This window comes from Pleurodeles waltl, chromosome 2_1 (assembly GCF_031143425.1).
Source record: "Pleurodeles waltl isolate 20211129_DDA chromosome 2_1, aPleWal1.hap1.20221129, whole genome shotgun sequence".
Classification (NCBI taxonomy): domain Eukaryota; kingdom Metazoa; phylum Chordata; class Amphibia; order Caudata; family Salamandridae; genus Pleurodeles; species Pleurodeles waltl.
In genome coordinates this window covers 639,870,658-639,897,399 of record NC_090438.1, presented here as the reverse complement: position 1 = coordinate 639,897,399, position 26,742 = coordinate 639,870,658, and the positions used below count along the sequence as shown (strand labels likewise).

At 39.9% G+C, this 26,742-nt stretch overlaps 1 protein-coding gene across 1 annotated transcript in view; it reads right to left on the bottom strand.

Moving 5' to 3' along the window:
- PKD1L1 (polycystin 1 like 1, transient receptor potential channel interacting) overlaps positions 1 to 26,742 on the bottom strand; it is a 1,079,023-nt gene that overhangs the window by 716,694 nt on the left and 335,587 nt on the right. The window contains exons 17-18 of the mRNA XM_069216140.1: positions 20,193 to 20,361; positions 11,838 to 12,077 (exon numbers count right to left, since the gene is read on the bottom strand). Of these exons, the coding sequence (XP_069072241.1) occupies positions 11,838 to 12,077; positions 20,193 to 20,361 (409 nt within the window). The remainder of the gene's footprint in view (positions 1 to 11,837; positions 12,078 to 20,192; positions 20,362 to 26,742) is intronic.

Here is a 26,742-nt window from a genome sequence, read left to right as displayed (position 1 = left end):
GGTGGACTAATCTTTGTGTGTGGAACTCTCTTTCTAAATAAAACAAAGGGAGACTGACGTGTACAAGAATGTGGAGTGTACCTATAGTTTTCCACCTTAGTCCTGACAGCATTTATCCAGCTTACACCCATTTGCTTAGCCAATTGTATTGTCTCTTTCAACGTCCTGTTGAAACATTCAACCATACCATTAGTTTCAGGATGGTACAAAGCACACTTATTATGCACAATATCTTGTGACATTAAAAAGTCACACATCAATTTGGATGTAAACTGAACCCCATTGTCTGTCAAAATACATAGTGGATTCCCTTCTCTACTGAACACATCCGTAAGAAACTTAATTGTCATGGCCGTAACATCTGACGTAATCAATACCTCCAGCCAATGAGCTAAAACATCCATCAAGTCCACCAAATACTTGGGAGAAGTATCACAGCTCACAGGACCCATAATGTCTAAGGACACCTCTTCCCATAGATCTTTCAGAATTTCCCTCAGTGCCATGGGATGCATCCTTCTCTTTAACATCTTATCCGCAATTCTGTGTTCCACACAGTCTCTAACCTTCCTTTCCAGAGCTAAATCCATACCAGGCAACCAATATACACTCCTCAACCTCTCCTTAGTTTTGCAAATCCCATGATGACCTGACTGAGGAAGGGACAACGAACGTTCACACAGACCAGATGGAGGTATTAACCTGCCAGCCCTCAACACTAAATCATTCTCCACAGAAAGTTCATTCCAGACTTTCTTGTATAACACAACACCATTCTCATCACATCAACACCTGACAACAGCAACTCCTTAGCCTTTAACAATTCCTCATCTTTGCTCAATTCTTCCAACCATTCTTTTTGCAAAATGCAACCATCAGTCACACTACAAACGTTAACATCATCATCAACCCACCACAAACTCAGATCATCACACTCATTCCAGCTTACCGATCTCAACCTAGATAAACAATCAGCAGTCTTATTTTCACAACCAGGAACATATTTAACAACAAACTGAAAATCCTGAAGACCAACAATCCACTTGCAATGAGTGTAGAAATACAATCCAAACCCTTTTTATCAAAAATCTCCTGTAATGGTTTATGGTCAGACTGCACTACAAAACACGTCCCCCACAGGAATTGCTTAAACTTCTTGACTGCCCAAGAATAAACACTGTTAATAAAAATAATACATTATACCACACTAAGCTCTGACTGGAGTTTAGAATAGAAAATCTGCCCCTCTTTCAGTGTCCAGCACATTCCCAGCCCAGAGTTATTTGGCTTTGAATGGAGTTTAAAATGTAAAATTTGCCACCTTTTTCAATGTCCAGCACCATCGTTGAGTTGGCTCAGATTATATTTAGGAATAGAAAATCTGCCCACTTCAGACCTAAGCATCTTCTCCAAGTTTACTGTGACTGAAGTTAATCTATTTTTTTTTTTTAAAAAGAGGAAATTATTTACTTTGGTATAATTATGTATTCAGTGTGTCTTGCAGAAGTGAATTTATTCAAAATGTCCTAAACGAATGTGTCTGAGATAAAAACATTTAATGTACTACATTTTATTTAATTGCCAATGGTTGTCATCTTAAAAAGAGTCTATTGCATTATAGCATCTTAAAAAGAGTCTATTGCATTACAGCAATACTTGATTTGAAATTTAGCTGGCAATGTGTTCAACTCTTGCTGACTTTGTTTCTCCTCCTGAAAGTAGTGCATGTGGCCATTTCATATGTCGACGCATAACTGAGCACAAAATGGTGGAATGGACATTTTTATAATATTATGAAGAGTTCACCTTATTTTACAATGGGATACTTATTGGAATCATTGCATTTGAGCAGAGAAATGTGTAACTAAACCCATATTTTTATGAAAATATTAATTTTACATACATTTTGTCTACCAGCTTGGTTAGAAGCCTTTGTGTTACCGAGCCTTTCATATTTTTTAATATATGAATACTACTTATACTTTGCAATTATTACTTTTAAAAATGTAGGGCCTGATTTACAACTCTGTGGACAGGGTACTCCGCCACAATGGTGATGGATATCCCATCCACCGAAATCTAAATCCCATTGTGTTGGAAAATGGGTTATTGGTAAGGGCAGGTAGGTACCTACACTTAGCCACCAACCTTCACTAAGGTCCAGTTAGGTCTCAGTAAATTAAACCCAGCTCAACCCTTGGTAGCTTGGCAACGAGCGTCAAGGCTTAACTTAGGAGACAGAGTGTAAAGCATTCAAATATCATAAAACACAGGAAACATTTTAAAAATCCAAAACCAATTTAAAAAATAGATTATATTTTTATCTTTAAAATGACACCAAAACGAATGAAATCAGATAAAGGGAACCGGAGATATACATTTTTTACGCTTTTTTTTTTTTTTTTTTAGCACCTAGAAACAAAAAGCGCCAATCGGGTCATCTGGTTGCACCTCGACCGGGGCAAAGTCAAAGTTTCAGGCCGACCGCGATGGAGCCCTGCTCGGCTACAGGCCGCGGGTGGCCTCGGTTAAAAGTTTACCTTCACACTTAGTCTCTTTTTTGAAGATTTTCTTCAGCGGGACGAACCTGCCAGTCCAATCCGACCTCCTGGAGCCCTTCTCCGGATACATGTCGCGGGAATCCTCTGTGGAGATTTTTACCTTCGGGCTTAGTCGTTTTTTCGAGGTGAAAATCCTTCTGCCGGGGTAAAACTGGATCTTGATCCGACGTCCCTGGAGCCCTCCTCGGATACGCTGGCTGGGAGGTCCCGGTCAACTTTTTACCTTCGGACTTAGTCTGTTTCTCAGAGATTTTCTTTACCGGGACGAACCAGCAAATCAGGCCGCAGCGGGTCGGTCCCTCTATGGAGCTTTTTTACAAAGGTTCTCCAAACTTCTCCAAACTTCTGGGGCTTCTCCCAGATGTCCTTTTAAGGTTATTTTGAGGTCCACAGATCACCCCAAGGGTCCAGACGTTCTGAGATGGTCCTTGGGGGTGCGGACTACAACTCCCAGAATGCACCTGGCGCAACTCCTTTTTGCCAACTGGACAGTGGTCAGATGGTCGCTTTCTTCAGGAGTTGGTGGAGGGGACTCTGGTTAGCAATTTTTCACCTGTAGCAAACAGGGAGTCCCTCCTTGAACCAGTTGAAGCCAGGCAAAGTCCTTTTTGTGGTGAAGCCCAGGTGTGCAGCTGGTGCAGTCCTTCTGAGTGCAGGTTCTAGGTGCAGGCCAGGGGTCCAGCAGGGCAGTCCTTCTTCTTCTGTAGTTATTCCTTGTTGGATGTGGTAGGGAACTGAGGTGTGGGTGCAGGTCTGCCAGTTTTGTCCTTGCTCCTGGGTGAAAAGCAGGGGGGTCCTGGTTCTCCAATCAGGTGCAGGGTCCTTCCCCCTGTGATGACCACTTCCTGGGAAGTGTGGCAAAAATCAATCCCAGGAGGCAACATTGTCCAAAAATCCATCATGGCTGAATCTGAGTTTTGGAGGTTACATCTGGCTGAGTTTGGTTAAAAATCATAAACACAGCCCTCTCCTGCCCGCTCCTAATCTAATCAAGGGGGCACCTAGTTGTCTGGGGTTGCAGGATGTGGGGGTGTTGCTGGTTGCTCCAAATGTCCTTCTCTGCCTTTGAAGACCAGTTTGGCAGCCCTCCCTCTTCCTGCCTCACCATCTGCTGAGGGGAGATTCCCTCCCACAGGCACATTCCTTTGTGTGAAGCCAGGCCACTTCACACCTCATCAAGGCAGCCTGGTCAGGTTGCTAGAGGCTGGCCAATCAGAGCACAGCAGCAAAAACAATGCAGGGCTGAAATTGGCAACTTTTCAGGTAAAGTTGAAAACGCTTTACCTGAACAAGTTATATTAAATCCAACAACTGGAAGTTGTGGGATTTATTACAACAATTAATTTGATACCAATCTCTTGGTATCCATCATTTAGGGGGACTTTACAAATTAAAATAAATCTCCCCATTCTAGCCTATGAAGCTCATCTACTACAATGAGGGAAAAATGCATTTTGCTGTTTTTACCTCACCAGGGCTTATAAAACTATTTTTATAAGGTCCCTGCTTATAGTTACATGGCACCCAGCCCTAGCGGCACATAGGGCACACCTTAGGGTTGACTTATATGTAAAAATAAGGTAGTTTAAGACTTTGGAACTACTTTTAATTCCAAAGTCGAATTTGCATATAACTTTAATTTAAAAGCAGCCAGCAAGGCAGGCCTCCCTTTAAAATGACACTGGCACCTCAGCAGTGCACCTATGGGTGCACTACCTATGCTGTGGTCCCTAAACCTACATGCCCCACCATATACTAGGGACTTATAGGTAGGTTAACTTAACCAATTATAATTAGCCTAATTTGCATATTGATTTTACACAGAGCACAGGCCCTGGGACTGGTTAGCAGTACCCAGGGCACCATCAGAGTCAGGAAAACACCAGCACAAAGTGGAAAATGGGGACAAAAAGTTAGGGGGCCTCTGCAATCAGCCCTGTTTTCTCACACATTGGATATAATGGGATTTAGATTTCGGCAGATGGGATATTCCTCACCATTGTGACAGAGTAATCCATCCGCTGAGTTCTAAATCAGGCCCATAGTCTTTAATGTTAAAAATCAAAATTGTGTGGCATGTGTGGTAAAGATATGACTGCCAATTTAAGTGCTGTAAATGTTGTTTCAATGTTACTCACAGGAAATGCATGGTAAAGCCATGTGTGGTAAAATATGCAAAGTAAAGGCGTGTATGGTACTTTTGTCAGGGCACCAAATTACACTCACTACCTGTCAAAATGCATCAGCTATTGCTGGGTGACGAGTCTGTAGGAATGAGAACAAAAAAGAAGCACCTGCACAGCCATAATCTACTACTCCATCATGTGTGATGTCACTTCATCATGTGTGATGTCTGACTGCATTGGCCACTTTAAACAAACTGCCTGCTAAACAGCTGCACATAGCTTTGACTAGCAATGCTCCCAGCACACAACCTAATGGATATACAGCAGACCCCTACTTTGATTCTGAATGCAATCAGTCTTAATATGTAAAAACAATAGGCCACACTATTTTACGGACGAAATGGCATACACACGTTCATGCATTTCAAAAGCTGCAAATAATTTCCCAATGCGGGCTGTTACTCTGAGACCCTCAGGTTAGGCAAAAGTACTTTCTGAAACATGCTGCTGTTCCTTTAAGCCCTCAATAGTGCTCCCACAGTCATAACCTGCACCTTATTAAAAAAAACTGGAACCTTAAGTCAGCCATAAGGTATCTACAGCCTCTGTATGATACAAGTACTTTAAAGGTGGAGGTAGGTTAGTTATGGTAGATTAGCTATGAAGATCAGGAATGGGTGTCAGGTAAAGTATTTTAGGTAGATTAGGTAGGCCAAGTATGTTGGGTGGATAGATAAGTATAGTAGGCTATGTATGGTAGATGGTATGTTATTATTTGGTGGTTAGGTATGATAGGTATTGTAGGCATGTATAGCCCATTGGAATGGTAGTCTGGGTACGGGAGGTATGTGGGTATACGTGATGGGTATGGAAGGCAGGTGTGATAGGTAAGGTATGGTAAGCTAGTTATGTTAGGTTAATTTAGGTAAAGTAGACTAGGTTTTATAGGCAAATTTAATAGCTATGATATGTAGGTATGATAGTTAAGCTATACCAGAAAAGGTAGGTGAGTTGGGTATGATAGGACGGACATGGTAGTTAAACTATGATAGGTAGTTTAGGTTTGATAAGTTAGGTGTGGCAATCCTATGTCTAGTTATGCTAGATATGTTTGGTCGGGTAAAGTGGGTTAAGTGCTGTAGGTGTAACATGTAGATACAGTAGGCAGGTTTTATTGGTATGACAGCTATGTAGTTATATATAGCAGGTGTTATTATTAGATATGATTGCATAGCCGTGGTAGTAAAAATAATGTTTTGTTTGATATTTAGATGCTTATTGTGCTAAAAGATTTTCTAGTCTTGTTCTTATCGGTTAGATGAGAACTCCATTGTAGATGAGAAGTCCATACACATACTTTGTGGCTTATACATATGCATACATTCTCTTATATTATAATTATTATAAAACCTGTGATTCTGCAACCCCTGTATTAAAAAGCAGTCTCTAATTTCTTTATAATTGGCAGCTTCTGATGCACCATTACTGATTATAAAGAAATGATGTCAAAACCTAACTGTAACAACTTATTACACTCCAATTCGGACGTCAAGTTCTTCCAGAGCAAGCAGCCAAGTTGAAAGCAAGGTCAGTTCATGAGACATAATTGAATCAGCTGCTTAAAGAACTAAAACAAAAGCGAAAACAAATGCTGCTTTTCTTCTTCTGTTTTTCATGCTTACAATGACAAGCAAAAACTATATATATATAAATATATATACACACACATATATATAGCAGCATGTTTATATTTTGCACTTGTTAAATATAAAACTGATTCATTCTGTATGTTTCCTCACATTCTGAGCAAATGACTTGCCTTAAACGGATTCTAACCGCCTTTTTAATGTGTTCATTTATGCACTGAAGATTCTATTTGTATCCTTCATATTTGTAAACATGGTCACTTTCATATGAAAGAGCTATACACTAAGTATTTACATGGTTTGTGGGAAAAGGGATGGTGTGACAATTATATGGGGTAAAGTACCTCCTACCGTACATGATAAGAACATTGCAAGTCCACAGAGCTCCATAACCTTATAAAGGAACTCCACCTTTAGCCTTCTTCCGCTATTTGGTCCTCAAACTCCTCAGTGACTTGCAATATTCTTATAATATACGTCTGGTGGGTGCTTTATCCCAGTATTATATTACTGTTATGATACCATTATGAATTTTGTTAAATTGGATTATTGTTAATAATTATAATTATTATAATAAAATGACTGAACAGAGTGCAGTAACATAGTTATGCTGTATCCTCAAAGAAGAATGTTATGAAAATTAGGCTGAAAAGTAAGTTTGTTTTATAGGTAATGAGTTTAAAAAAACTCACAGCTAAATATGTCATAGTAGGTAAGACAGTATTTTCATTAACCTTTAAGAGAGCCTGTTTGCCTGCACAGTTTTTTTGTGAACAAAAATGTTTTATACCCATTAACATTATGACAGCATGCATAAGGGTGTTTAGTGAATAGCACTGTGCCTTCATTTAGTGACAAGCTTATAAATTCAAGCAGTGAAGCTATAAATCAGCATTTAAAGTGTGCTGTGTCAGTAAACTTTATCCAAGAGCACACACCGGGTATTAATGTCAAGCTGCACATTGCATTGCAACTGTAGTAGAACAAAAATACTACTTAATACCATCAACAAAATCTAATGGGACAATATAACCATGAACAAAATGCCATGGTCTTAACAGAAAGCAATCCAAGCAATGGAAGACCATGAAAACTCTTGAAGGCCAATGGTTCCAACGGGATAGCCCAAAGCCCACTCTCACATTTCTTATGTACACTTCTTTATGATGTACTGAGGACAAGCGCTCTTGCAACAGATAGCTACAAAAAAAAAAAAATACTCAGCACCTCTGGTCCATTTGCCTAGGTTCACTGTGTCCAGCCCATTTGGCATAAACCATCAAGCAAATATTGTGTATAAAAAGTGCGCTATCAAGCATATACCTGTGCTGTTCCTTTGTAAATAGAATACCCAATTCAGTCATGCACACTTGGAGCTCCACTTCTATTAGTCCAATGACTTCTCCTTTCCTCGTTGTCAAGAATACCTGTGATCTGCCACTCTTGCAAACATATTTTAATCACATTTTCTGTGCATGACAATATCTTCATTTCTCACACACACCGAGTTACCTCCAATACTCCATGATCAAATGCTCAAACTCCCAATCCTTTACATTGGGTTTCTCCATCTTTCCAGTCACAAAAATACTCCCTTTTCATACTAGTTTCCATTCACTGCCAAGATTATTTCGCCTTGCACGCTTACATTACTGGGTAACAGACAGTGCTTAATTTGTGCTGTTGGTTTCCGGTACTTACCACTGGCACGTATTTAACAGGGCTATTGAATTTTTCTCCCCTGTGCAATGGGCCCAGTAATTATTTAAAATATATGTACCTACCTGTCCTGTCCTGCTCCTTCAGTTCATATACATGTTCTGCAACCCACTTGCACTGTCTGCATTTCAAGGTGCATTCAGAACACTTTCAGTTTGCTGTGTCTCCCTTGTCTGGAGGCAGATTAAAGTGTCCTGCGTTGGATTTAAGATCAAGCATCAAGGCACTCAGCGCCCCGGTGCCGCCGCAAATTTCTGAGTAGCGCTTTGAGCACCGGCACTTATCATTCTACAAATTAAGCACTGATAACAGATCTGACATTCATGTGAGAGACACACACACAGCTGTACCCTCCTCACTGACCTCCTACCTAGAGGACATTACAACTCACCCTCAAACCCAGCTCGGGTATTCCCTATCCTGGACCTGTGAAATGATGCCGCTTTTTTTCCACGATGGGTCACAAATATTTATGTGATCTTAATATTTGTCTCTGATTTGACGAATGTGCTTAAATTATTTACAGCCAATGTCGTCCATTAAAATGCTTTTTAAAGCATATGTCACTCCCATGTAATTATTGTGTACTTTTTACAAAGCTTCTGTGAGGGAAGAACGTGCATGGAGTTTTGAAGTTAATCATCAAACATGTAGAACAATAATGCTGCTTTGAAACCATGCATTTAACCATGTGATAGCTTAAAAAAGGTTAGCCCCTTAGCTGCTGGGCCTTCCCCTCCCTCCTTCCCCCCAGTGATGAGCCCTTTTTTGGCTATTTGGGGTAGTTCGCACTTAGGCTTTCATAACTTTTTGTCCACATAAGCTATCCACGCCAAATTTGAGTCCTTTTTTCCCAAAATCCTGGGAATTCTAGAGCTACCCAGATTTTGTGGGTTCCCCTGGAGGAGACCACGAAATTAGCCAAAATACAGATAAAATTTAGTTTTTTCTTCAGAAAAATTTAAAAAAGGGCTGCAGAAAAAAGCAAGTGTTTTTTTCCCCCTAAAAATGGCATCAACAAAGGGTTTGTGGTGCTAAAATCACCATCTTCCCAACAGTCACTGCTATAGGGACATTGAATTTGTAGTATTTGTTTGGAACATGGTATCAAATTTATATAAAGTTAGCTTGGGGAAAAAAAACAGCAATGAAGTTAGATGGCGATTATCTTGCAGGTCTAAAGTAATTCCAGCATATGAGAAACTTTCTACTTCAGCTATGCTACAGTAGATTCAATTGATACACACATTGTTATCTGGAAGAACATAGTTCTTCACACTTCAAAGCATCTCCAGGTCTTCAAAGGCTTCTTACACAAAGCACACAATAGAAAAGAGTGGTTGCAGGAGAGGTGTACAACTATCACTGAATAGATTCTGTAGACTCCTTTTCATTTTAAAGAGCAAACCCCAAAAAGATTTATTGGTGTCCTTTCCCAAAAACAGACCTAAATTAAGTGTTGGCTGGGTTCAATTGAAGCTCTGGGGGTGAACTGAAAGGTGCAGTGCTGGAGGGAGTTAGGTCATAGAGGAGAGATTCACAAGCGAGACAGGTTTACACTTATCCTGTTTTGTAGGTACTTGGAACTCTGGGACAGTTCTGAAAACACACAGCTTACACAAATAAGCATGGCTCAGTCTCATTTAATTCTCAAACTTATACATTGCTAAGTTTGTGAATACCTTTGCCCACTTAAAGTAGCATGCTTCATCACTGAGTTCCTAATCCAGCACCAAGAACCATCCTTTGGTTTTCTGGTGTCCTAACAATCAGCCTCATGGTGGCAATAGTCCTAGAGATGATTGGGAATGTATGTAAGAGTGTGAAACCTCATTTTAAAATGTTGTGCTAGTTCGATAGCTCTGGTATTGTTAATTCTTGCTGTTGCCACAAATTATAAAGCAGCAGGCCTACCTACTTGGCCTGCCATGCCATCCACATCTCTATCATAGGCACTCTATAGGCTCTCCTCTGTCACACTTTGGTGGCACTACCTTTTACACACTACAAACATGTTTTCAAAAAACTATTGTTAATCACTTTCAATAACAGTTAACCATTCAAATTTATCTTTGCAGAAATCATCTTTTATTTTGGTGGTGTTTCCTAGGTTAAAATTAGATCACTGCATGCATACTCGTTTTTTTTTACTTGGGCACTTTATTTTACCCAGGGGAGAAATAAATGTGGATAACTAACTGTTTTTACAAGGTACTGAAGACTGTTTTTTAATAGCAGGATAGTATGAACAGAGCTTAAAAAGTGGTGCAACAAGAAGGTGATAGGAACCAGAGCCTGTTAGGTGCTTCCTCAATAGGACTAGTGTAAAATACCCTCACCTGCACGTACACTGAATTAGTGGATTGCTAAAAGGTTAAGGGTGAAGAAAGTGTGGTTAGTTCCAAGTGGGAGCTATAGTCACATTACAAACATGACGTCTGGGTGATCATGTTTCAGTGAATTCTTCCATTGGCACCAGAAGCAGGGGTGCCGGAGGTACAGCAGCACCCCTAAAATAACCCTGCAGGCAGCCAAAAGGAGACGGAGCAATACAGAGGACTTTGGGGGTTATTCTAACTTTGGAGGAGGTGTTAATCCGTCCCAAAAGTGACGGAAAAGTGACGGATTTACCACCAGCCGTATTACGAGTCCATTATATCCTATGGAACTCGTAATACGGCTGGTGGTATATCCGTCACTTTACCGTCACTTTTGGGACGGATTAACACTCCTCCAAAGTTAGAATAACCCCCTTTATGTTTTTGTTTTTATTTAATTGCATTTCTTATATGTTCAAGGACAGAGATCAAATTTTAGGTAAAGTCTTCAGACAAATTACTACTTATTCTTAAAAACATAGAAACTGGGGTTTACTTTTCCCTTGTCTACCCACATTGTGCAGTAAATTTGTAATGTTAACCAAGTGACTATCGTGCTGGGATACAGGGAGCATGAAAAGAAAGGTAGTAAGATGCTAAATGCTGTATAATACACAACTGAACTAAAATAGTTATAAAGTTACTACATAAATATTTCAAAGTATAACATCAGCAAGGGAAGTACAAATGAGGCTTGTTGGGTTTCTTTGCAATTCTGGGGTGTGAGGCAAATCAATGTTTTAAATAGGACCAAAACAAAATAATTTACTTTTGTGTTGCACAACTATTAAATAGGTGCTTTATCCAGTTTTCCGTATGTTCCAGTTTGTTCGCCTTATATGTTAAACAGTAAAACTGCATCTGTGATGCAAATGTTGTGGCAACTTAAAGAGGTGAATTCAATGGAAAACATGCTCTTTGTAAATGGAAGTACCATATCACACAATACTTTAGTAATATATCTGGAACAATGTCTTCCAAATTGACCCAGTGGATACATACTTCTCCACTACTATTCTCCTGGAGAATAGGAATGGCCCAGTTACTACATTTATTATTTGTATGATGTTTGAAATGTTCACTATCCCTATGACTTTGGTGACAGAGCTGATGGCAGCATACACAATCTGAAAATGTTTCCAGTATCATTGCGTTCTTCCAGTGCTTCTCTTCATTGGACACATGAACACATTCATCACTTCGAAATCAATGATCCAAATCATTTCAGAGAGGCAAAAAAGTGCCATTAGTTATTACTTCAAAAAGACGTTGAGCAAGGTATGTGGCACACATCAAGTCTTATCAGAAGAACAAAGTCAAATTGAAAACACTATTCAAATAATGGCTCCTGTACATAAACACAAGAGGGCATTTACACACAGCATGAAAGGATGCTACTCTACTGACCTGTTGTATATGTGATTACTAATATGTCTTCCAGCTCGGACACTGCCATCTCCATAGGTCCATTGGTAAGACACACTTGTACCAGAGTTTATCCTGCACACAAAAGTCACGTTTTCATTGACTAACACTGATGGCTTGGCAACCAGGCTATTGGCAACAATTCTCCTCTGCACAGTGATCAGGTAGACTTCTGATATGAAGTGGCTGGCTGAGTTGGATGCATTAACTCTGACATTATATCTATGAAAAGGAAAATGCATAAAGAAAAAAGATATGTTTCAAAGCACAGTTACAGATATCAACATTAATTTTTTCCTAATAAAGTACAAAGTTAAAATATATAGCCACAATTGAGCAAATCCCCCCTCGCTACTCAGCTTCAGCAGACAAAGAGGTTAAGCTTGCAAAAGCCATTATCTGAGCCTGTAGTGTGTACAATGTGGTGCGTGCCATTTGCAACCCAAACTACTTGCAGAAAATACACCCCCTATTGCATATTCAATAGGGAAAGCAGCCTTTTTCAATCAAATTCAATTTGTTTTTATAAAAAAAAAAAAATTTGGGGGAACTCAGTCATCCACATAAAGAATACAACAATACACACATAAAACATCATATTTTTTTTTTTTTTTATTTGAGATCATACAACCAACAAAGGACAACATTCATCAAGACAAATATGCATCATTGCAAATTTTAGACTTTGAAATCTTACTATAGGGTAGAGCCAGAGCACAAAGATCAATCTTAAACATACCGGATGTACATCCCTATACACCATTCAGTACATAGAGTTCAAGTTAGAAAAAAAAAACTAATGCAAGGCTTTCTTCGGCATTTACATTCCAAACCACACTCTGCCCCATCCCTATAACTTCAACCTATTATCAGTTTTTAAAAAAGCAACATGCATGAATCCGCCACAGTACTAAAAACCATCCTTAACAAATCCTAACAGTCAGATATAATACATATTTCATAATTTAAATAAGACAAGCAAAAACAGGAAGGAGGAGATAAGATGCAGAAAAAGCAGCTGAGAGTGCCCTGCTCTAAGGTGCAAATTATAGATCTTGAAATCTTCTAAAAACAAGCAATATATAATCGATTATAATAAAGTGAAACAACCTTATTTTCACTAACATGCTAAAGAATGCAGCTGGTGTTCCCAGTTCTGATTAAAGTGCGATTAAATAAAGTGCCTTGTGTAACTGAAAGTCCCCAGATTTATTGAAGTAAAGTGTTACATGCTTTAAAACCGAATTGTTAAAACAGCACTAATAGAGGTCAAATATAAAAGCCAGGGAAACCTACATACTAAAACACTTGGCAAGACCTCCTAATGGGGCAGACCAAAATTAATCTAATAGAGATCTAATTAAGTAAAGTGTAAGGCGCATTAAAAGCAAACTGTTGAAGCAGCATGAATAATATTCTAGTGCACTGTGCTATGTGGAAAAAAGAGGACATTTTATGTAAAAAAAAAAAGAAAAAATCCAATTAGCAGGAATTCCTAATGGAACAGACTAAATACAAAATACATTCAAGCAGGCTCTTAATGGCACCAAATCGCTGCAAACATATTATAGCCCCCTGCACGTTTTGCATAGTTTTATTCAAAAATAATTTGTCCTTAACATTTTCTCCCACCCTCTCTTCAATGTCAAAACCTGGCTAGTCCTCCAACTTTGGAGAATCAAGGACCGGGTTACTAGTAATGCAATTGAGGTAAAAAACTGCCCTGCCTTATTGACTCTCTCGCTCTCCTTTGACACCCAAATAGTACTAATCTAGCATCGGGGACCACTGTAGTCTTTATTCCTTTACTGCTAGCGGAGAATAGGTCCGCCCAAAAATTATTTAATTTTAGACTCAAAATATATGTAGCCTGACCCCCGCATCATCCCAGTGGCAGCAAAGCATTGGTCAGGGACGTCTGGGTACATTCTACGCAGAAAACTAGGGGTGTAGTATTGCAACCATCGGGAAAGAAAGAACATTTTCTTAAAATCTGTTGCTCTCAGCGATTTGTCCCCCATTTCTGAGACCTGCTGATCGTCCTTTGTAAGTCTATATTGAGTTTTCTCAAATTCTTTTGAGAAACTCAGGAATAACATCCTGACTCAAAGTGCTATGCAACAGTCTGTACCAGTTTCCCGTTGCCCGTAAGCCTGCTCTTAACAAATGAAGGCATGACCTTGTGTGGTTCCTGACTAAGATCATAGGAACTCAAAGCAAAACGGGTTAGCTGTACGAAGCTCCACCTAAAGCTGTTACTTTGGCCCCCACACCTCAGCATTACCTCATCCAGGGTTATTCATTTGCCCCTTATAACAAAATCCCCTAACTCCTTAAAGCCATGAGACACCCAAAAAGACAATCCAGCCCTCAATAAGGACAGGCTAAAATGGTTACATTCCTGTATCTGGAGTTATTTGAAGCCTGCTGGCATCTGATAAAATAGGTTTAAGGCTGTCATCCTACTACCCAACTCCTGAAGTGCCTTGTACCTTGCTTTCTTTGACAATTTAGTGATTTTTTTAAAGCAGGCAAACTAATTGCAGATTCCTGCACCATCTTTCTTAAAGAAAATCATCCAGTTCTCCCCTGCCATCAAGTAATCTTCCTACAAGATCAAAAAGCACCGCTTGATAAAAGATGTGCATATGAGGAAGCATCAGGCCTCCCTGAGCTTTCTCAAGCTGCAAGACAGCACATTTAGCCCTAGGGGCCATCTTATTCAAAACAAAACTTCTAAAAAGGTAATGGAGTTTCTGAAAATAGCTATTAATTGTGATAGGGATGTTGGAGAACAGAATAGAGGTAATATCGACATCTTAACTAATGTCACCCTCCCAATAAATGTCAGGGTGAGGAGAGACCATCTATCCAGTAATTATTGTGTCTTCGTTCACATAGCGATGTAGTTTAGCTGGAATATCTGGGGAAGATTACCAGTTACATATATGCTTAATTACCTGATTGGACTTTGAGCCCTAGCCTGTTGTTGTAAGAAAGTTTTTCAACAGATGCACTGAAAAGCAAAATTTCCCTTTTACTTTGATTGATTTTGTACCCCTCCCCCATTCGCATATATTCCTCTAACAAATCTAAAGCACCCTGTACGTTTGCTTTATAGGGCTTGAGATCCAAAATCAGGTTGTCTGCAAACAACTTTACGGTGGACATCCCCTCTACATCTGCTATTATCCCTGGTGTGCTACAACGTTTAACAGTTAACGGTTCAATAAAAAAAAAAGCAAACAGTATTGAGGACAGGGGATACCCCTGACAGGTGCCCCTTTTGATAGACCCCTTACCCACAACACTGGAATTCACTTTTACCCTGGCTTGTGCTCCCTGGTACAAGTTCTTAAGCATAATGACAAATTAGCAAAGAAAAGCCGAATTTCAACAAACAAAGAAATAAGGCATCCCAGTTCAAACGCCTTCTTGACGTTGGCCATAATTGCTGCTCCAGGCGTTTGGTTATGTGAAATGAAATCGCTTGTGTGAAGCAAAAACATTGTATGTGCAGGCATGAGGTGATTATAAAGAATACCACTCTGGTCCTTATGAATCAATGCTTGGCCAGCTGGAATAATACATGTAGCCCATATTTTGGTCAGTAGCTTATAGTCAGCAATACGCAGGGTAGTGGGTCTTTAATAGTTGACCTTTGACAGAGATTTACCTTTTTTGATAAAACTGACTATAGTGGATTGCTTAAAGGAATTACCACAAGCTTTTGCATTGGGAATTTTCTGAGGAAATTTAAAAACGTCAGACTCTGTCATTTTCCCATCACTGCTGTGGCCAAAGATTCAAGTAGTTGTGCGAATCCTTACAAACTAAACTACTACGCTATGCGGGGGGAAGACACAAGATACGTAGTTTTATATCACAGTCCATAATGTTGTAAAAAAAACAGAGGCAACTTCATCTTTCTCAGATATCATCCTTTGAGTGGCCGGCTCCTCAATTTTCCTAACAGAAGATTTGTCATCTTTAATCCATGTGGACCAAGCTAGGAATTTTTCAGTCTGCATGCTCTCTTTATACAATTCTTGCTGATAGTCTTTAGAATTCCTTTATTTGCCTGATGCATTCTTTGTTTTGATTGGCTTTGAAAGCAATGATACGCCCATGTGCCATGGCCTTGAAAGCCTCACAAACAGAAAACAGTGAGGCCCTATTTCTATTAATTACAAAATACTCAGATTTGAATGCCCGCATGTTTTCAAGCCATTACAGATTGGTTATTAAAGCACTATCGTTCTACCACCTACACCTTATTCTCTTGTGGGAGTAGCAAATTCTATTGAGATTGACAACACTGAATGATCCGATAAAGCATTCAACCAAGTGCCTGACCCAGCTCTTTTAAGGGACTAGGAGGCTAAAAAGCAATAAAGACAGAAAGTGCTTTGAAAGTGTTGTGAGAAGCACATGAACTGTGCTATACCTGGGTGCTCAACCAGCCAAGGATCTCAAATACTAAAATCTTGTTTTAGAGCAGAGATCACTTTCTTAGTCTCAGGCTTCAGCTGTTTTAGCCTTATTAGACATATCTAAAGAGAGATCCTGAATAAAATGTATAATAAGGATTTAATCTTGTCGCTAATAGGGCCACAGTAATTCACCAGGTTAAGGGGGGAGGTAAGGAGAAATACCTTCAACCACGATCATCTGCCACAAGGACGCCTAATAACTTCCCATGCTTCCCAGTCGATACCATTGCTTAAACAGATAACTATGCCTCTTGCTGCCATCCCACCTGAAGCAAAATCTGCATGATAATACCTCTTGGGAATAAACATTTTGGGAGCATTACACTTCAGATGATGCTCTTGTATATTTTTTTTTTTTAGCTCTGCAGAGAGTGACATTACCCATCGTATAAGACCCTCATAGTTGCACTTGTTAAGGATACCCTTTGCATTTCAGTAAATAATCCTTAAATTATGCATTACTAAATTCCTATGATCTGCTGCCACCGGCCCTGCTCACTCCATTCAATCCGTCTGTTTTGATAAAGTTCAACGTTTCCTTTTCTTCCCCCTCTAAGTGCCCCTTTCCACCTAAACCTCACCCACTTCTGAAACTCCATGCCCTTCTGCCCTAACACCCCCAGGAAGGGAACTGCCTGCACTACCCCTCTCCCAACCCTCCAAAAGAAGGGGGCCATGACACTGCAGCTCACTGCACTCATACCCCAAAAGGGGCCCACCCCGCACCCCTGAAAGCACACCACTCTTCAAAAGATGCCTACACCACATAGAAAAATATAATGAAAAACATGCCACCTCTCAAGTCAGTCACAAAACCCACGCCTAATTAGATAACTTATGGAGAAGCTCTTGCTCCTCCACAATGGCAGAGGAGAGACAGAATTGTCCTTACACCAGAACCTTAAGACTGGACTGTTCCACAATAGATCCCTGGGCACCCTGGGATTTAAACAAGTCTATAATCCTGGCAAATGCTTTTTTCATCACCGTACTGCTGATGTAGATATGTCTGAAAATAACTAGAATTAGGGGGCCTCCATAGTTGAGACGCTTCTCTTTTCTATGGACAAAATGTGCTCCTTTACATGGAAATCAGCAAAATTCACCAGTATTGGGCGACGATACTTAACCTTGGAGGATCATTGAGCTGGAAACCAATGAGCCCTAGTGATAGTCCAACCTCTCACCAGTTCAGGCATTACTTTCTTAATCATGGAGTCCACCCACTGAGTTGTCTACTGTCCTTTGCATCTCTCCAGGACCACTACAATTTGAAGATTTGACCACCTGTTGTAATTCTCCAAATCATCCATCTTACTTTCCAAATGGTCTTTGTTCTTTTCAAGCTGAAGCAGTTCTTGCTTCATGGATGTCACCTTGTCCTCTAAATCAGAGATTCTAGTTTTGGCCTCTTTCAATCTCCCAGGGCCAACCAGAGGGGTGATATATGCAATAAAAGGGCAGTTTAAGACTTGACAAGGAGGATATTTTGCCAAGTTGAATTGGCACTTTAAGGCGGACTTCAACCACACTTTGATGTAAGAGATGAAAAGCTGACTTTTGTGTAGAGTTGAGCCAGACCATGCATGATGGCTAGTCGAGGTGAAGGTGCACAGGACGTGTAACCAGAAGATAGAAACACTGAAAAATTACCACCTTGGTACCTGATCCACAGAATACTGATAATGCCACACACAAACTAGCACCTGAAAGGCCAGGACTTGAGGCTTTCTTAGTATGGGCATTCTTAGAAGCTGTAGATGCTGAGAGGAAATAAGTGCAAGTGGTGATCTGTCACGCTTGCGGTGATAGTCTTAAAACATGGTAACTCCAACAATGGTACTATCTAGGAACAGCCACATAAAGGCACATTCAAACAATCCACTGCCATACTGATTCTCACACATTACATCTTTAACTAACACCAGGTCTCAGATGTAGGAATCCAAGAAAGGGATGCAGTACAGTCATCTGAACACATAGGTCCTTTAAAATGCATTGCCAGTACAGTGGGGGTGCAAATGTTATTGGCACTCTTGTTGCACTGGTGGACTCTAGAGCAAAGACAGCTACACTGGTGAACAAAGCAGTGCTGAATTGTGTAGTATCTATTGCGAACACTGTTAGGTTTGTCCATGAACAGTAGTAAGGCGGCCTTCACTTATGTTTTTGCCCATTTCTATTATCATGTACTTTCCATTACCAATCTCCATTACTAACGGTCTCTCTTCGGCTGCCAAATTCATTTGTTAATTAAAAGTAAATGAGACATTTTATGATCAATGTTTTTTTTAAATAATCAATTCAATATTCATAAATAATAAAAGACTGTGAATATAAAAAATAAATAAAAAAAAGACGGAGACAAGTTAAAGAGCAACTTTAAATGAGCCGTTTTTGAGATATGTTAGTCTTGGTCACTGTGCCTGATAGCACTTCAGAGAATATGTGCATACATCACAAAGACAGACACAAACTCTGTGAAATAGATCTAGATAGCTACTGTCAAACCTTTTTCTAACATGATGAATGCTAACACATTTGTAATCTCCACTATGTACTGTTATAACACAGGTGGTGCTGCATAGTGCTCGCTCTCTACATGAACTGTACTTGGAAATGAACAGCTAATTCTAGCACTGGGCAATGTGTGAGAAAATAAATTGAGAATTATGCTACATCGCAGATAAAGAGGCAAGATCTTCCTTCACTATAAAACAAATCTGGTAACATGGAATATGTCCAACAACATTACCTCCTTTAAGTTACACTTTTGCATTACAATAGTGTTTATATATGTCTTTGACAAGTAGGGAAATGCTTAAACATCCCTTTCACAAATTTCTGTTTGCAACAAATGTTCAATGTTCAATGCACATGAAAAGCAACCTGACACATATAGAAAATATTCAATTTACAAAAAATGCTGGACCCAGTACTTTTGTTTTAACATGGGAAATTGCATTTTTGCACCATTAAAGAAGTTATCCTTTCTTAATATATTTGTGTCAATTTTAGGAGAAATGAAGTTCGAAATAAATCATCTCAACACCCAACATTTTGGCATTGTATTTGCCTTCATCTGGGGTCACTCTCCTGTGAAAGGTCCACTGCAAAGCTGAGCGCAGGGAATTGTTGGGGAAACAACTCCTGTCTTGTGACAACCAAAAAATCCTCTATCGCAAGCACCACCCCGTCATAAGGTAGTATTTTGTTTTAACTGTTCAGGGCCATTAAAATGTGCAAAGCTTTATGGCAACATTAAAATCCAACGTGGTACTTGGCTGGCGCAAGTACAATGTCTACAAATTCCACTGTGCACAAAAAATTATCTGTTACATGTAAATATTTACAGACATCACATTGGCTCAGTTCAGCTGGAAGCTCTGTCTTAGCTTAATACTTAGATATGTTTTCATCCAACCATTTCCAAGAAACATTACAATACAAAGGCAAGCACTATTTCCTTTTAAATTTGGTGTACTTTTGTCTTTTGTTATTTACTTGTTCGTGGCAGATGTCACCCATGGCAGTTTTCATATTTTCAGTGAAAGTTACTGGATTTCAGTCTACCCCCACCCATCTTAAATTTTGTGACTTTAGACCAAATGACACCATATTTGTCATATTAATAGTCTATCCTTTTAAAGGCTGTTTCCCCAAGTTTCCTGAAAATTGACAATGGGATGTTGAGTTACTAAGGGTACATAGACAGAATTTTCTAAGGAGAGAGGTTATCACTCCTAATTTTAGACGGTAATTAGTGAAAATCATGGTACTGTAACTTTTCCTTATCTTCTTGAGAGAAGAAAGTTAGCAGCAGTATTGCAGTGGATGCGCTTACCTGTTTGGCTCTGTGTATCTTTTGGTAAAGCTTGTTGATGATGTGCCTACGCGGGATCCGTCTCCAAAATGCCATATAAACTCAGTTGCACATTGGTCAGCAGTCACTGCATGAAACTCAATATCCGTGTTTGTTGCAAATACCGTCCCGCTGGTACGTACAGAGACAACTGCAAAAGCAACATAAAATATTTAGTTAAGTTACCACTGGAAGCAGTGAGGATGTGAGATGTCAAGAATTCCAACATCCATGTGTCTGCCTGGAGTAAAAGGAAAAGAAATGCAATTCTGTTCCCTCTAATTCAATGCTTTACACAACTATCCTTAAGCAAGATTTTTTAATTTCAAAGCTTTGGTTTTTAGAGGCATATGGTGCTTTTCAAACCGTACAGTTCTTAATTTCGGTAACGGGTACTATTATACCTTACCCAGAAGCATTATAAAGTTTTCCCGTATTACAATTGGCAATGTCAAGTTGCCCTGACCATCTTCACTGGACTTTCTTCACTATGAAAACTGAAGGATGGAAAAACATCCTCACAATGGGGATAAAGGAAGTTGCTTAAACATTCCTAGAGTTCAATAGCACCTTCAATGAGGTAAAACCAAATTAATTTGCTGAGTGTGGCAAAATGATGTGTGGTTTGTGATAGGGAATGTATTAGTATTTTTTAAAGGAGGCATATCACAGTCAATGGTAGTGGCTAACTCATTTAATTGAACAATCTCCATTAGCAGTCAGGACCAATTGGTATAAGTAAGGTGAAAAGCCTGAAACACCACCAAACTATGATGAGTCACCACACACCATACCACCGTCCTCACTATTAGGACCTTCATTCCCCATTGCACTGAGACTCAAAGCTTCCCCCACTGTTTTCCTGCAAAACCTACTAAGCTTGGTTTTGAAAATAGAAAGCTGCTTTCATTTACATATCAGATGTCTGGTCAGATTTCAAAATTACCGACAGTTAAACTTGTATAGATTGTTCAAGCTGAATGGACAACCCCAGTCACTGCTGCCATGGCAGGAAATATTTGTTTTGATGTGGTTATGAATTATGCTACATTCTGTTGATAATTAATGTTCTTTGATGTACTGTGAGATTTTCAGCAGACTTCCTGTTTAATTTCAGACGTTTGGAGCACATTCTGGAGTACTGGCAGAATTCATGTGGTGCATATTAAGTGAAAGAAGTCACTTAACACTGAAATGCTTTACGTATCATATGATTTTAGTTAGTCTTATACAAGGACAGAACAGACCACCAATGGGACACTCACTGAAATGCAGTAACTTGACTATATGCCTTTTAGTTATGTAATCAACTCTTATAAATGATAACATATTACCCAGACACTTGAGGTTTCCATCATCATACTTTATGGGCTAACCAAGAGAATTTTTGTAAATTAAGTATTTCAATTAACGAGTGATAGATTCACAGCACAATTTTGACTGCTGTCCAGAAAATTGAAGGTTACATCTATGGGAGCTCACCTGGAGCATATTTGGCTTACTGTTGGTTCAGTGGTTAGGCAGATGGTCGTCTTAGGGTCATATGAGCATTTCGCCAAAAAGTTCTGCTCTTAGTCATCTAATCTCTAGCAAAGTTTTGATTAGAGGGTGGGCAATAGATTTTCTAGTATAGCACAACACCTGCCCTCTTTTGTAGAGGACACTATTGGAATTATGGCACTTGCTCATCCACATGTTGATAAAACTATGGACTCCTAGTTGTCTAAGGGCACTTGGTATTGCTAAAGCACGTTCATAGGCAATGAGGACCATTGACATAATGAATGGGGATGAAGCACATTTAAAGTCACCAACCAATACGAAGATATACACTAACCCGAGCACACAACTTTCACAACACATGTGGCTCACATCAGAATATTATATCTTTAAAGTGATGACATCATTTATCGAGGGTCTTTTACAGAATAAGGTGGAAAATTAGGGAATCCATTCATTCTAAAGGTGGACACAGTGTTGTGAGACTCTTGCCAAAATGACAACAATGCTGAGTTGTGGGTGGCAGCACCACTGAGAATGGGGGACTGTTTCCGATCCCAAACGGTGTGCCAGCTGTCGGCCTAACCTTTTGGCTAGCTATCAGCACACTTACAGATACCGTAGGTGAAAGTGATTTGTGGCAGCCCACTGCATGACACTCTAATTCCTCAGGGATGTTGTGGTGGAAATAGATCGTGCCCAGTTCTCTCAGTTACACAAGTTTCATACATGTAATGACAAGCAGAAGCATATCTTGGTTCAACAGGTTTTACTGAAGCAAATGCATTCTATGTAAAAAGGCATGAAGTGCGATTATGAGGATGATGAAGCCAGACACTATTACAACAGTGACCAAGAAAGTGAAACATAGAAACAGTTCCTCCATATTTATCACAACAGTATTACCAAAATTCCTACACACACTAAGATTCCTACATGGGAGCAGGCAGCAGTGATAGCCTTAATCCGCCCATCTAGTACCGGTATATAGCACAAGCCCCATACCTGTGCTGAAGGTAAAGGAGAGGTCTTGTTAGTCTGCTGGAAATCCTCCTCCATGACAGAAGAGAAATGCCAAGTTTCTGCTGAAACTGCAAAGGCTACGGGCAGTATAAGATGGCGATCTGACTGGAATGTCCCCACTAAGGACTCTAAGGCAGCCTGATGCTTCGTAATAAACCTTGTGTTATTCTAGGAACTGCCCTGAGGTGACCACACAGCTCTGTGTAAGGAAGACACTGTACTCTCTGAGCCGGCAATACCCGGGAACCTATCATAAGTGGCCTTGATGCAAGCACATAATGAAATATCATGCAAAGGAATTAATAAAATCCTTAAAAGAAGAACTCAGTGCCAAGTGACTCAGTGAAGTGCCACAGGCTTCAGACTTAAACTGAAATAAGCAAAACAAGTGTGAGTATGTGCCTAATGGCTGAGTGCACAACATCCTCCCCATTGTCGGTTCAAGAGTGCAATGTGGTTCAACAATAAAACCCTAAAATTAATGCTGCTACAAACTAATTAAAAACATGCTAAAAGATATACATAAATGGAGATAAAAAGGTTTAACCTGACAAGCCAAGCTTACCAAGAGCGAGCCAAATTATGTAAAAGGACAATCTAGAACTTCAGAATTGATGCAGACAGTCATCACAAGATGGAAAGCCAAATATCAGATCATTGACAATAGTCATGATCCTGTAAAAAAATCCCAATGTCTTCAATTGTAAATGAATTTACAGAGGGCTCCGCATTGGCAGATGACAAGTTAACTAGTTCAGTCCGAAAGAAGGTGAGGAAACACTCATGTTCCGGTGCTTCAGCCAGTGATTCGGCCAAAGTGGCAGCATCCCGTGAAATGCCAGGTGTGCAAAAGCATCTTGAGCCACTTGATCCACAAATGGTGGCTCACAGGAAGCTTCTCATGGCAATTGTAATCTCAATGTGCACGTCTCATGATGAGCCCTCTTCGGGAACAACATCAGAGCTGCGCCCAAAGAAGGTATGTGCTGCATAGCAAGACACACTTCCGGTGCATGTTTGAATTGGCACCAATGGCAACGAAAGACGGGCTGCACACAGTTCAAGACCGGTCTGAATAACTAAGACCAGTTGGACTCCAGTTCTTCGAGGAATGGTGCTCCGAAGTACTGCATCATGCTTTAACAATACAGTTGGGCTGGTGGAAGCGCCATCAGTCCTTCTTGTGGTGGTGAGGCAGCCATTGCAAAGAACAAAATAGTAACAGCACTATACCACCAATCAAAGCCAAAGTCACAGGGAATCCCCCAATACATCTGAAAATATGGAGTATATGGCTGAAGGTATAATGTCAAATATAGTTTGAAAGGTGCTGACCAACCCGGAACCAACAACCTTAAAGAAGTGTACAATCCCCATAGTGTTAGAAACATTAAATATACAACCAATCAATTTCCCAAAATGTTTAGGAAAATATGTATTTAATAGGGACTGTAACTCAGCAGATGACCTTGCCACTTGAAGATTATAGGTCTCGTGGGCGGACGTCAGCACCTCGTGTTTTTGGAACAAAAGTGCTTTCAGTCTGCTCAGCTTGGCAAAATTTACATTTGAAGTTGCGATGTGAGGCCACATTTCTGCAACTTTTATCTCTAGTGTTGGAGGAAAACTCACATTTTTTCAACAAGCCAAAATTTAGGATACCAAAACAACATAGGTAATTCTCGCTCACATTTCACAACAGTTCTCCCCATTCAGGAGGACATGGCTGCTGTTTGATAGCACCAGGAAAGCCTGACGAATCAAAGTGACTGGAACCCCCTTCAAGTAACAGGCTAAGTTCGCAGCTGAAATATTTCATGCTCTGTGCAATGATAGCTGTTTACAAATCATCAAATGGCTTACAGAAGTTTTGCATTTGCTGCTGCAAGAAAAGACCTCATTCATTCCATTGTAAGATTTGCACTTGAAGGGCAGCTCTCACACCTCATAAATTACTGTCTTCTAGTTTCTCAAATATGCCTACAGGAATGTGTTTTAAACACAAGGTGAACTGTAGTGTTGAAGTGGGCAAATCGATAACCCTGTGTATTAACCAAACCCCAGATGGTATTTCCGCCACAGTAAAAGGCAACTTTTCTAGCTTCTTGATGTTTAACATTACATATGTGGCTTATTTCTTAGCTATCATTTGCTGTTTCCACATCACATTAAACACAGCAAACAAGTCTACTTGTTCTAAGACCCATGTGGATTTTACAAAACTTGAGTGACAATCATTTGTGTCCACTAGTCATAATAACCACCTGTTTGGACCTGAAAGTGTTTAGTTAAATGTTCCATTCTGAACCAACCCACTGAGCTGTTCTTCAGTGACATCTAAAGTCTCTTGTCATTTAACTAATTTTGCTTGCGATGGGATACTGAGCTCATTCATTTCCTTAACTTTTGCTAAGCCTAAACAACTTGTTTGTTGAACTGTTTCATTCAAAAATATAATTTGTAATGGAATGAGACATGCTCTAAATGAAAGCTTCCAACCCCAATTTTTGCCAATTTCTACTTCCCACACCCACTTTAAGTCAATTGACTTCAACCACCAACTGGGAAACAAATTAACCCAAATATATCAATTTGGTGTCAGTTAATATGATAGTCAGCTTTTTTTTTTTTTTTAACACCATGCCCACTAAAATATGCAAACTTTTTGAAATAAGTTTTAAAGCTCTCAATTGGTGGAGTTGGACATTGTTCCCATTGTGTATAATTAAAAACAGTTCTCGGGGCGCTGGCTCTATGCATAAAAAATGATGTCCATAATGATGGTAATAGAACATTTTACCGTAGTCGGAAGTTGTTTGGTAAACATTTTCACTTTCAAATACAGTGTAATTAATATTCAAGCTCAGAAAGCACAGAATCAACTGTTTTCACAACCCAATCATCAGGAAAAACCCTGCTGTTAATACATCAGTCATTGAAACTTTAAACACACATAGAATTTGAATCACTTCTGTGGGCCATATATATAAAAAGGTACTTTACTCCAACCAATCCCATAAGCAATCCGAATAGCTGAAATGTTCACTGGGGACAAGTCTCTTCAGACCTTATGAGAAGACAGGTAAGATTTAATACCTCATCCACCAGTTCGACAGGAGAACATTCAGGAAGATAATGCCCATGTATCAGTAAAAATAAATTAATAAAGAAACATATCCAAGGAAGGACGGCAAGCAAAGTTAGTAATATCCACAGATAATTCCATGGGAAAATCAAATAGTTTTAAGCCAATTGACTAGCTTACGTGATCTTGATACAGAGGCAGAAAAAGATGCTGAAGAGTTTGAAAAAGAATCGATGTCAACAAAATATCCAGAAGCATTTCGGGCAAGTACTGGAGCCGGTGTTGCTGAAGGAGAGTTGGCAGATCTATCTCTTGGTGGTTCACAATAAACAATTCCATCAATTTGTGTAGAATTGTTGAAAAATTACTCAAAACTTTGGGCATTTCATGTTGATGGTGTAGAGACAGGTACTAACGCAAGATCAATTTCCACCCTCACCAGGCTCAGGGTAAGTCTCCAGTGGCAGCTCCTCCACTATGGCAGAGGAGCATCGCCCTCCCCCCCACCCCCACCCACCCCCACCAGCAGCAGCAACAAACCTTTTATAGTAAAAACATAAACTTGGTTATTATGTTTTTACTATAAAAGGAGCAGGCCACAGGCGTGACAGGGACAGAGGGGGGAGTGTATATGTATGTTGGCCGGCCGTCTCAAGTCAGCCAAACACATGCGCACTGTGCTCTCTCCAGCACTGTGCTGCCAGGCTGGAGAGAGCAGGCACAGGCTCCCAGTCTGCCTGGGAGCGCCCTGGCTGGGCGTCCCCAGCCAATCCTAACATTGTTCTGAGCAGCGTCAGGATTGGCCAGAGGGCAGGCTGGAAGCCTGTACCTACAATGCAAGACGGAGCAGATGAAGTGGTGTGGTGCAGAAAAAAGGTACTTTTTTTTCCATTCTTAAATATTTTTTGGGTTGTCCCCAACCCC